This window comes from Gallus gallus, chromosome 17 (assembly GCF_016699485.2).
Source record: "Gallus gallus isolate bGalGal1 chromosome 17, bGalGal1.mat.broiler.GRCg7b, whole genome shotgun sequence".
NCBI lineage: Eukaryota > Metazoa > Chordata > Aves > Galliformes > Phasianidae > Gallus > Gallus gallus.
In genome coordinates, this window is record NC_052548.1 from 9,728,653 (window position 1) to 9,741,436 (window position 12,784).

General features: G+C 37.8%; 1 protein-coding gene and 1 long non-coding RNA gene across 17 annotated transcripts in view; one reads left to right on the forward strand and one right to left on the reverse strand.

Moving 5' to 3' along the window:
* Positions 1-12,784, reverse strand: part of DENND1A (DENN domain containing 1A) — a 177,198-nt gene that overhangs the window by 99,495 nt on the left and 64,919 nt on the right. For 14 of the 16 annotated variants that reach the window (NM_001396589.1, XM_040649134.2, NM_001396588.1 and 11 more), the window contains 3 exons: positions 6,360-6,429; positions 5,162-5,242; positions 2,963-3,016 (listed from right to left, as the gene is read on the reverse strand). The exons of 1 other annotated variant lie outside the window; for it this stretch is intronic. In NM_001396589.1, coding sequence (NP_001383518.1) covers positions 2,963-3,016; positions 5,162-5,242; positions 6,360-6,429 — 205 coding nt within the window. The remainder of the gene's footprint in view (positions 1-2,962; positions 3,017-5,161; positions 5,243-6,359; positions 6,430-12,784) is intronic. One more of the 16 variants, XM_046901725.1, reaches the window with a different exon arrangement.
* LOC112529972 lies at positions 8,129-9,215 on the forward strand. The gene is made up of 2 exons (XR_003070958.3): positions 8,129-8,252; positions 8,980-9,215. It is a non-coding gene; the product is annotated as an uncharacterized LOC112529972 (long non-coding RNA).

Here is a 12,784-nt window from a genome sequence, read left to right on the forward strand (position 1 = left end):
TCCTTGTACTGTTGCTGAATATGCTGCAATTCTACATGAAAGCTGACCTGATAGATAAAATTCTCATAATGAATTACATGCTACTTACTAGGAAAAAGAAAAACACACAAAAGAAATATAAATTGTCAACTGCAACAAGAGTTAAACCAGCGGATCTGAATTTTAACATTTTGCTTTCATAAAATGCACTCTACCTTTTTAAACTTGGGTGTGCATGCATGTGCACACGTGTTAATGAACAAAATGTTCTTCCACCTCCGTTCCCAGAGGTGCCCTGGTCCACTCCAGACACTGTGCAGAGTCCGTCCTTCACAGTGACATCAGTGCACAGAATGCCTACACCAAAACAGTCACATTCCCTCAGAAGCACATCAGCACCACTCAATGATTCAAAGAGGATGCTTTTTAGCATCACACAGCACTCCTTTCCATGAAGGCTGAACATTCAGCTTTCAAAGGGTTTCCAACTCCTTCTGGCCCAAGGCCTCTGCCTTTATAACTCCCTTTGATTCATGAGCATTCATCACATCTCCTGCTCAAATGTTTTGGGAAGCTAACTCATACCTCTGAATATAAAGTGAACTCTACCAGCAGACATAACAAACAGAACATAAACACTTAGTAAAGGCTTCAGAAAGTATAGCCGTCGTGCATGTGTTAAGCTGCTCTACATCAGTTAAAGCAGGTCCAAGCCAGAAGACCTACATTTAATCCTGTCACTAGTTTCTTACTGTTCATTTCTTCCTGCCTTTTAATTTACCAGCCTGTAAAATGGAAATGAACCTCATTTCATGCTCTCCAGGAGATTTGAGGCTTACCAAATAAAAATTATTAAAGTTTGAGATGATCAGCATAGAAGAGATTAACATAAAATATTACTCCTATAAACAAATAATCATGTCTGGATTAAGACAGGAAATACACTAGATTGATAGCCATTTTAGATTCAGGAACTGATTCTTGAATTATTGCTAATGCATCGTATTTCTGTAAAAATAAAGCACTTTAGAGCAAAAAGCATATCTACTGAATTTACTGAGAGGATATATGTCTGTATGTAAAGTCTACGACACAGAAAAGCTACCAAAAACATTTTTAAACAGACATAAAAAGCCCCAAGTGTAATCTGTTATCCGAATCATCCACAAATGAGAAAGAATGTCTTAATCATTCCCTTCACTCTTTCTTTTTTCCCCCCTTCTTTCCTTCTTTCATGCCATAAATTTAAGTGTATGACACTAAGGTAGACTTCAAAATACTCAGGTAAGAAAAGTGGGATGTCAGACACAGAAAATTGGCTAAGAGATGTAGCAGGTGCATATTAAAGAATATCTAAGAGAAGCAAATGCCAGCACCATCTTCCCATAGGCCTGTCATCTGGTTACAAATTCGAGCAATGTTGAAAAGCATACAAGACAATTTTGTCAGGTTTAAAAAGTCTCAAAGAAAGTGGCCCTAAATAATCCAGGTACGTATTTTCAGCAGACCACCTAAAAAACGGATCATATTTTCCCAGTCTCCTATGTCATTCCCTCAGAAAGGTCTCACTGTATGAATGACAGATCTCCTTTTTTTTTCCTGTCCATATCAATTTATCCATCGGTACTTCAATAAATTTCAACTTTCAATCACAAGTATAGATGACAAACCCTTCAATGTTATAGCCTAAATATGATACAGAAGGAAAATGTTATCAGAAATGACAGAATGACAATTCTGCGCAACAACAGTTAGAAACGTAGTTTTAAAGCAACACAAGAGTCTACAAACCCAGATGTTCCTCTGAATTAATACAAATATTTTAAGTAAGGATATATGATGTCTGAATATACCATCAACATCTTAAAGAACAAGCCAAGTTAACATCAAAATGGTGTTTGATACTTGAATACAGCAATATAGATGTTTGAAACACTGCACTCTTCCACTACCTAAATCATACCCTTGAGACACTTGAATAAATTTAAAAACAAAACCAACATACTGTTCCAAAACATTTTTCTTTAACTAAAATTTGTTTGAAACCAGCATGCTCTTTCTCTAACAGAGAAGAAAAATGAATTACTATATAATAATAATTACTTTCCAAATTTAACTTTTCATTTCAGCTTGTGATCAAGCTGAAATCAAGAAAGCCAACACAACTAATGAAACATCATGGAGAGAACAAATTTGAATCTGGATGCGAAAGAAAAATCGGTTCCTTAGTTGTGAGAAGTTTCTTTAAAGGCACAAGTTAGCTATAAAAGTGAAATCATCTTCCTGAGAGAGATTTAAATCCTTTCTGTTCAAATTCTGCATTTTTACATAGAGAAGAATACTTTTAGCACTCTTCTAAGTGGTAACTCAAACTGCCTTGGGATTCCTTCCAGGAATTCTTCATAGTCTTGTTGTAAAGTCCTATCATTCGTGCATCATTGGTCCCCAGAATTTTTTGAAAGGCCACCACGCCTTCACATGCAGACAGTTACCAAATCCCTGTTCTTTGCTAATTTTGAGCAGGCTAAAAGTACAGATTTTAAATTTTCTCACTCATTAGGACAACAAAATTATTGAGTGTTAACAGCTTGTAATAATAGAGTGATAATAATACATGGCTTTGTATTTTTCAAGTAATGATCTCTACTTACAGCTTAAGATAATTATTCTATAAATTTGCTACTCACTTGGTCATTTGATACCTATGCTTAATTAGAATGGCAAATACTAAAAACTTCACTCTGGTATGATGGAGATGTACTTCAATAGGCCTTTTACTCCTATACCTTTGTGCTTAGAAACACTATTTTCTCTCTCCCACACCACTTAGTATAAATTAAACACCTAAATTTTAACTCAACAACCAGCAGTATTTTACTGAATGCAATATATTAGTAGACCAAACAGAGGTAATGCTAGCTATTTACCATTTCTTTTTAGTATTAGCAGCAAAATAAAGTGTATGGTCTTCTATTATACTCACATTTTCAGGTATACTAGGAAGCTCTCTGATGTCAGGCACAGTAAAGTAAGAGTGCTATAAAAGAAGAGCAAATAGTGATTATTTTGATATTATCAAAAGCATTCTAAACTTGTTGCTTCGTATTAGCAGTTACTCAACCAAGTAATAAGGACAGAATATTTGTCACCAACTACCAAGATGACTTGTTTATCCTAGATTTCAAAAGCTGAAAACTCAGATCCCAAATGCAACATGAAATGTAATCAGATAGGAAGTATCAAATACTCCTGAAGAGAGAGATTGCATTGCTTTGTTCTGCAGAGATACTGACACAGACAGACTTGCACAATGTACGACACATGCCAAGAAATAACCAAGGCAGTCTGTAACTCAAACTAGCTTTCCATAGCCCTCTGCAAGCTGCTCAACGAAACAGGAAACAACAACAAGGAGGTCCTTTTCTAACCTTTTAGTGAGTTTCATTAAAGGCAATAGTAAAGTTACGGGAATTTCCAAGAAATATGTCTTACGTTTTTACACCTATCTGTAAAATTATGACTGAAGTTCTCAGCCACTTTTATCTTCCTTAAAGAATTTGAAAGACAACTGATCTCCCAGTTTCATAGTCCATTATATTGTTGTTTTTTTTTTTTTTTAATTGACTGCATTCCAAGAAAACAGCCTTATTCCAGTTCCCATTCTGATAACACACACTTGCATGATTCTTGGTTACAGCACTGGGAAAGGAAAAGAAAATGTACAACTAAGTTGTTCTTGTAAATTGATGTTAATACAATTTACATTATATTCACAATGTTTACAATCGTAGGACTTTTTATTATTTGCTGAAGCTTTATAGGGTTTTATATCCTTGGCACAGTTCCACAGTTGGCTCAGTTTTCTTGTATACAATCCATACGCTTCATGAACAGTCTATGGTCTGAAATAGCACGTGGGTATACCAGCTACTCTGAACACAATAAAATTCTATAAACACAACTTCTGCTATTTGGTACATCACTGTTTTACTTTGGCTAGAAAGATGTAATGAAGGGACACAGCAATAGAATACACAACTGTATCATATATAGGAGCCTCACTCCAATTCCAAAACAGGCTTGCAACAGCCAAAATAAAATGCGTAAAGATACCCTAGCAAACAGTCCTTCGGCTGCTTCTTGATATATTTTCTTGCTTCACTGCCCATGAAATGTCTGAGACAAGGGGAGAACAGCAGCATTCCTTGAAACCACTGGTATGAAAAGAAACTGAATATCCCAAATGATCACTGGCTTTCAAGACAGCTCTTCCTTTGGTCAAAGAGAAATGCCGTTCATAAAACAGCCAGCCTCAAAAGGACTGGGGCATTTCTACTGCCAGCTGGTGACCTAAGCAAGGCCAACAACTGTTACCTGTCGACGGACATCACAGAGTGAAGTGATGAGAGTAAGCTGGTGGTTGCCAGAAAATACTTTGGAAGAAGGACTAAAGGCAAAGAGAGTGGGAGAAGAAAACTGGCTGCACACATCACTAGTTTCCATGTGAACTCCAAATGACTAATTGGCAACTGCAGCAACATGCATTTTCAGTATTTTTCCACTACAACCTGGTACACAAGGTGGTTCTACAAAAAATAATTTGAATACAGACAACTCAAAAAGACTAACTTCAAAACACAATCCCTTCAATAAAATCCCACATCTGTTCCTTCAGTGGTCTTTGATAAGGTTTCTTACAAAATATTTATATGAAATAAAACCTAATTTGTGAGTCTTTTTTCTGGAGGAAGGAAGAATTAGAAAACACAAGTAACAGCTAACAATCAGAACACTGTTATGACAGTACGTGACTGCTTTCCAGTCTTGCCCCTTGCACACTCGCATGGTCTAAGAGCTCTGCAGAAGTGTGGACAATAAATGTCATGCTGCTGCTCTATGACCTCTAGCAGGTCGCAAACGATACTGTGAGACATTTCCATGGGGAGTACACACAATCTTCCTCCAATCAAAGAACAGCATTTCAAAGACATGTGAGGTTAAGGAAAGGGAAACAGAGGGCCCCAGATGTGAAAAGGCGAATTTCACAGCTCTGAGTCCTCATAGGAAAACAATATCTGGATGCCAAGTTCCAAAAAGGAGAATTGCTTTGGACATCTCTCTACTATGGCAAGCAATGAAAATTAAACACCTCAGTTTACATCTTATTTTACTCTTCACTTACCAATCCAAGCTGAACGGGAGTTTTTGGCTCAGGGATGCTAAGTTTATGAAATGTTTCCAGAAGCTCACTCCTTTGATTATCCTGAAATCAGAAAAAAAGCAAAACAAAACAAAACAAGAAAATAAAGGAAAACAAAGTACGCATTACTACAACAAACTAACTGGAAAACAGAAAGCTAATATCTGTGATGGGGGAGGGGCGGGGGGGGGCTGGAGAACAGGTAAGTGTTAGAATGGCTTGATACAACAGACTATGAACAGTAATAAGTGTAGTTTTCTCTGATGGCTGATTTTATATTTTTTTAACATTATTTTTCCCCATATATGTATTTTCACATATTTCTGCAATCTACTAAGTCACCAGTATATCACTACAATGTTGCCCAGCTTGGAGCAAGCCAGTTTTCACTGCAAGTTCTTTACAACAACTTGTTAGCTTAGGCTGAATGAAGATACAATCCTACATGACTGTACCTCAATCATCAGTGCTTCTGACAAATGGAAACTAATTACTGCAAAATAAATCAAAGCAGCAAACTGAGATTATACTTGCAATGTTTTAAATACATGAAACTAGGCTAGATATTGCAATCATGCGATTTCTCTGTATAATGAACTATCTTTTATAAAACTAGAATCAAATTTTAATAGGTAGTTCATATTCTTATGTTATCTCAAAACTGATTTTTATGTTTTGCTTTAAAAGCAAAACCAGCTTCTAAAAGAGCTAGGCCCGATCGTGCTATGTGGGTCAGCATTTTGCGTCAGTAAGCTTAGTTCTTCACTTACTTCACATGAAAAGTAAGGTTTGATAAAACATTGATCTGCCCAAGGTGCATGAAGCACCACAATCTGGGAATAGCATGGATGTGGGAAATACAACTCATGTCATCAAAGAGTCTGTGCAGTGCAAGTGACTTCAGGGAAACCATTAACTGAAGTTGGATCCATAGTCACGTTCTTAAATGTATTGTTTTCTCAAAAATAATCTAATAAAAGTTGATTTATTTTTCATAGGCGGTTGACAAACTTTCAGCCTAGCTGAATATGTACTTCACTATAACTGCACAATAGAGATTCATAAATTCACATGGCCATGATAGGATAGGAGCATCTCTTAAAACAGCTTCCTTTTCAGTCTCTCTCCCACATTTGATATTGGGGCAGGGAAGAGAAGGGTTAGTACTTTAGAATAATACCTGTCCTTTTGCTGAATAATCTGCCAAGACATTGAGCAGCTTATAAAAGACTTCAAACCATGGTAGGTAACTAAAAAAAAAAAAACAAAAAACACACACAAAAACAAAAACAAACAAAAAAAAAAGGAAGAAAAAGCATACATTTAACTTGTTAAACTTCAGTTAATGAATCCAAGATCGCTGGCTATATATACTTGCATCCTCAACAACAGTCTTCACTGGACACGCTTTATAAATACCTGTTAGGAAAGTCACATCAGACCCTCATTGAAGGACTTCATGTGAAGGAGAGCACTGCTAGAAAGCTGAAGCATCCCCTTCCACTGGCAACTGAGCTTCAATAATAACTCCTTCCCAGAGTTTCCAACCAAGCTTAAAACAGAGTACTGGCTGTAAATAAACTCTGAGAGCAGGCCAGTCAATGCCAGAAGTCCATAGGAATTTCTTCACACCCCGTATGTAACAAACATTCCAATTGTTACACAGATACATCAAATAACTCCACACAAATTTATCCGTGCACATGCGTGGTAGAATATTTTAAATCATAATCAACACCCAAAAAGTACAGCTAGTTACTAGTCTTCAGTATAGCTGCTGAACAACAGGAAACTGAATATAAACAGCTGTTTTGGTTTTGAATACCAATACAGCAGACTTCTGTATTTTATTTACATTACAAAACCAAAATCTTGATTTTTTAAATAAACCATCATAACTACTAAATCTTATTCCACATCCTGTATCATTGCGTTTAGCACAGCTAAGTTAGGTCAAACAGAAGTAAATCTGTTAACAACTTACAAAAGGATTAAATTAAACAAAGAAAAAAAGACACAACACCCAGAAAATCCCATCTTTTTCATTTCCTTTACCTCCCCGCTCAATAAAATAAGACAACTGAGACATTATTTTTCATCAGTTTGCTTTGGTCTGATTTTGGACCACATCTTCATGGCACAGTTCTTTATTTCAGCTCCCTTTTAAATCCCAGCAAAGAATTTCCCCTCAGCTGCAGCGAATGGGAAGGAAAGCTGCCATGACGCACAGACTGACTCTCCCTTTAATCACAGATGCTTTCTGAAGCAAATGGATTCTATTTTGATAGAGTTAGACAAGATTTAAAGTTTTTATAAAATATGGCTACATCCTGACATCTATAAAGAATTGAGTGCCCTATGGTTCCTAACTGTACAGCTTTTAGTAATAAATGAAGTGAGAAGCTATATATGAGACAGATAAAGTGAACAGCACTACATCATTATCATTTGTTTGAAGCCTGAAAATGCTACTGTAACATGTAAGTAGCTTATCAAAATACGCTGATAAGAAACTTAACTTTTCATGCTATGTGACAGTATTATCATTTAAATTAATATGCTTTAAGTATCTTTACAAACAATGTATTAGAATAGAGCAGAAAGACAGACAATTACCACTTTAAACAGCATTTAAGTTTGGCATATATTGTAAACATTCAAGAAGGATTAGGCAGAAGATAGGTTTCTTTTTTTCTGTTTACTTAAATAAACTTCAGTAGAGTTAAAAGCCATTACAAGAGTAACAAGAAATCCTCTCAAAACCTATCTGCTAAGTAGAGATTAAGAACCCAGGAAACAAATCCTTGCAAGCTATCAACCAAAGATAGTCAGAAGATGAAAAAAACAGAACACCAGGAAGACAGAAAGCTCCCCAGCAGAATGAAAACCACAACTTATTTCAGGAAGGCACATTTAAGTTCTGCTTAATTGCTCAGGAAATAAGTCAGTGTCTGAAGCAGACTCAACACAACGTGATACAGAGAGGGATTTATGCTTGTGCTCGAGAGAGGTGCAAGACAACAACAACAACAAGATACTCGCCCTGGAAAACTCCCAAAAGCTGCTGTTTCAGGTAAAAAGTTTAATAATGTCTTAATAAACAGAATTACAGCCAGCACTGAGTAGCTTTGAAAAGAATGAATGTATTTATTAAAGATCTAAATATTTAGTCTGGGTTCGTAAGACGCATAGGATAAAAAAATGCAAGAAGAAATCACTTATGAATCTCTGCAAAGCTTCCATAAAGCGGCTTCAGCCAAGTTGGAGATAAAGAATATATCACATAATCAATCACTTTAAGCTCCACCATCTTACTCTACTATAGCATCCGTGTATTTAGCCTATCTATTACAAATGAATTGAATGGTAAATTTATTACCACCACAAGAAGTTGCATTACTGGAATCTGTGGGAGTTCCTTCTACTTTTAAAGGGCCAAAGAGGTGCACGAGCAGCTTTAGAATCCAATTTGATATGTTTTAAACGTTAAGGTCCCGTAGAGTCCTGCAGGTATTTAGACTACTGAATCACCATGACAGATTAAGAAACAGTTATCTGAAGCTCTTTCTAGATATTTGTCATGAAGGAGAAAGGTGTGGGTTATGCCTCTGAGCAGCCCCTACCATAGAGACAGGGCCGAATTCAGTCAGTCCTTCGGTGCCACATGCAGCTGAAGTAGCACAACTAGTAGCACTGCTGAAGATTTATGGCTTATGACTTGCTCATATTTAATTTGTAACCAAACACTTCCCCTTCCTCTTAGCTACCTTAGAAGTTTTGATTAACTCTTGTTTTCACAGGTCAGAGGTTAAACAAAGGAAGGGAAGAGCTCTGCAGTGAAATTGCCCAGAGCACCACAGCATGTGAGCACGCGCACACGCGTGCATGCACACACACACACACAAACGGCCGTCTAAGCACCATGAACAAGGCAGTGGATGGGAGATTATTCACAGAATTTGATGTTCAAAAACTCCAAGAAGTGTAAATAGAATGTGGCCATAGGGCGAACAAATAAAGGGCAATCTGAAATTTACTTCTAAGTTTTATGTTTTCAATTTCCTCACAAGTGTGTGTGCATGTGTGTGTGTGCAACACATTTGCCACAAATCACGACAGCCAATTCCAGCCTGACCCAAGCAGGCAGCAAGGTCGGCGCTCTGCTTTGCTCTCCTCCTGCGATGCAGCTCGCTGCTGGAGACAGGCCAGTCTGACGGGAAACAAACATGGGCACAGGAAAGCTGCTTATTATGCTACATAAGGTCTGCACAAACTCCACTGCACAAGTCGCACAGTACCTTATTCAGAAACTCGTATGTCATCACCTTTTTAGTGCGCTCCTTGAAAGCACAAAACATCATTAGTCACATGTGTCACAGCAATTAGGGACAGTCAAAACGTTAAGACAACAGTACTGCACTGCAGCTTGTAATCACAAATGTTTTCAAAAAGCAGATTTTAAATAATACTGGTGCAAAACCAGTGACTGCTTGAGACAACAGGAAAGATCTTTATTTCTTATGTACAAGAAGAAATGAATGAGTGCAGTAACAAACCGCAGCAGCTGTGTGACTGGTTGGTGCAGCTGGGAAGGGGCTCTCGGGGCTGCAGGAAGCAGCAGAACCCCTCACGCCCTGCAGACCAGGTGGCACTGGGAGACAGAGGGCAGCAGCTCCGCAGGGCAGCTGTGCACAGGGGCAGAGTGCAGCCCGCTGCCCACAAGTTATGCGGAACAGAAAATGTCATCACCCAGCATGAGCTTCTGCACAGATGAAAATGCAGTACTGCAGTCAACTGAGCTTTGAATTTTTCAACGTATCAATCCACTTGTGTGTTTTAACATTTGAAAGGAAAAAGCTACAACAGCAGCACGTGAGGTCCCATTTCTGACCTCCAGGAAAGGCAGCGGCCAGAAGAGCAGAACATGGAGCCCTCCTCCCTGAAACGAAGGAGCTGCCCTGGTTTGTGTGCACACGTGAACAGCGTGCAAGCACATACAGGCAGATAGAGTCGAGTCTTTGCACAGCAAGAAGTTGGGGGGTCTGAGCAGAACTTCCTTCTGCAGCAGTAAGTTTTATGACTGCCAGCAGTAGTGAAATTAGAAAACTGTACTTCTAGGATCTTCTTCCTACTATTGTTATACACTTAGTACAAAAGCTTAAAAACAAACAAGAATTACTAACATTGCTTGTAATTTTTTTTTTTTAAACTATAAAGAAATTCTACTCCCAGTTGTATCACACAACAGAACATTAACAGAAACTAACACTTCATATCCATAGGTACTGTTTGATATGAACAAGTAGAAAAGGCCTCAAGAGCACATTAAAAAGAATTGCCTGATCTTAATCAATTATTTGCCCAAACCCTCTTCTGGTCTGTTTAACATAGGTAACCCTGGAAATAAAATTCCAGTATGTACAACCACACTTATTGCTCAACTTATGGCAAAAGTTAGAGGAGAGAACACTGCAGGCTTCACTGTACTGCTCTTGCACTCTGTCTGCCATGCAGTTCCCCAGTTTGGGATATTAAATGAAAGTAAACTTTCTCCTCCAAAAATATTTAAGAGACTGAAGAAATATCCTTCATAACATCAGTGCTTTGGCTCTTACGTAACACGCAGGGCTCCCTGACAGTAAGCTGTGGGGCTTCAAGCTGTGCAGAAGCTCCAGTGCTATCAGCATCCGACGACTGCTTCCCAGTGAACACACAAGCCACGAAAGTACAGAAAACCAAGACAGCTGCATTATAACAGCTGCCTACATGTAAAGACGTAGCTAATTCAAGTGAACAGAATTGGCCAACAAATAAATAAGAAAACACAGAATCTCTAGGAATAGCAAAGGAAGAATCTCCAAGAAAGTTGCCTACGTGTGTATGCAGTTGGTTTCTTTATCAAGTAAAACATCATTTCCTTGGGAAAAACAAACAAACAAAAAAAAAGCTGTTTCTTATTAAGTTATAAAGCATTACAAATGAATAGAGGTTTTGATAATAAATATGCTTTCTTTGAAATGTGAAAATTTCACCACTATTGCTTCTTTGGATAGTTTCCGAGTGCTCATTACAATGAAGGAGAATCAGAGATTACAGTGTGTAGCACTTAAATCAGCACAGCTATCTCATGAATAACGTGCACATCCAAGGTCAAGTGCAAAGAGAGGCTGACAAAGTGACCAACATGTGTGGAACCGGGAATTACTGTCAGAAAGTGAAGTCAGCTTAAAAAGGCAAATCTTTTCTGGTGTTAACTGCAATACAACAGCAAAGGAGGAAGCAATTCAAGATACCAATGTGTGCAAGGGCACTGTGAAAACTGAATGCAGAAATGACTCCTGTGGAGCTTCAAGGAATTTCAAAACAAATTTCAAAACATTGACAATTTCAGCAGTAAAAACATGGCATGTTCCAGTGCAACCACTGGTAATCCCAATGACAAGGGGTACTTTTTAAAATGATTTATGAGTATTTGCAAATTAACATACCAACTTCCTCAATCTGATTTTTGACATTCTATTTTACTGGTGTGCTGACAGCAGTAGAATGCAAAGTGAATGCTTTTGGAAAGGTACCTGTAGTGCCCTTGGATTCCTTTCTCATGTGATTTACCAATCAATGCAAGATTTAAGAAAATTCACTGAATGGTACGACAGGATAATTTCTGTTCTATTTATTTCAGAATAGTCTTCGAGCTCTGTTCTGCTGTCAGGAACTTCCTGTTTTCACTCTGGCGGGTCACTCCCTTTAAAAAAAGAAGAAATCAAAGATTTTAACTTCTAACATACAAGTTATTCACAGCATTGGGAAACCTTGCCAAGTGAGATTTCTCCAGTCAGTCCACATGCAGAAAAGAGAAAGGATTTCCTTTAAAAGACAGAACCTCGGGTCTGCTGAAATGAAATGTAAAACTGTAAGTGGATTTTGGAGAGTGCATACATCTCTAAAGCCTGGGGCACAAGCTCAAGACAGGAAAAAAAGAGCTGTGCCATTTGATCAGCTTTACAACAGAGTAGCACTACTACACAAGTCTCTTACAGCTTTTATGGAGTGGAAAGCTGCAGTTTTTACTGTACCCAGCTAATCTAAGCATGTCTGACCAGGTAGAGCTCCACTCTCAGATTTAGCATCAAGAGCACTCACTTAAAAATAAATAAAAGAAGTTTTTTAGTGGATGTAAAATGAAATTGCAAGCCTCAAACTCGCTAACACAATGAAAGGTCTCCTGTCCCTTTTTAGAAGGCAGAGTAAAACTTTGTGGGTTTGGTGGTGTTTTGTTTAGTGGTGTTTTGTTGTTTTTTCAGCTTAATTCTGAGAATGCAACTTCTCAAACATACAGGTTCAAAAGCAGTGTTTTAATGTGGCAACACAAAATAGAGGCACATAAAGAAAACAATTTTGTTTGCATCTCCAAGGCAAATACCGACAATTAAGACTTTATACTCTTACTAAAAGCCACAGGCAAACAACATCCCATAAAGCAAACATGATGAGAAGATGGATATAGTGAAGTGTTTGACTGATAATGCGTGAGATTTATCAAGTGCAACTAGATAGTCTTGGAATTAAAAAGTCACCAACAATTAAATTACACTTAGTGCCAAC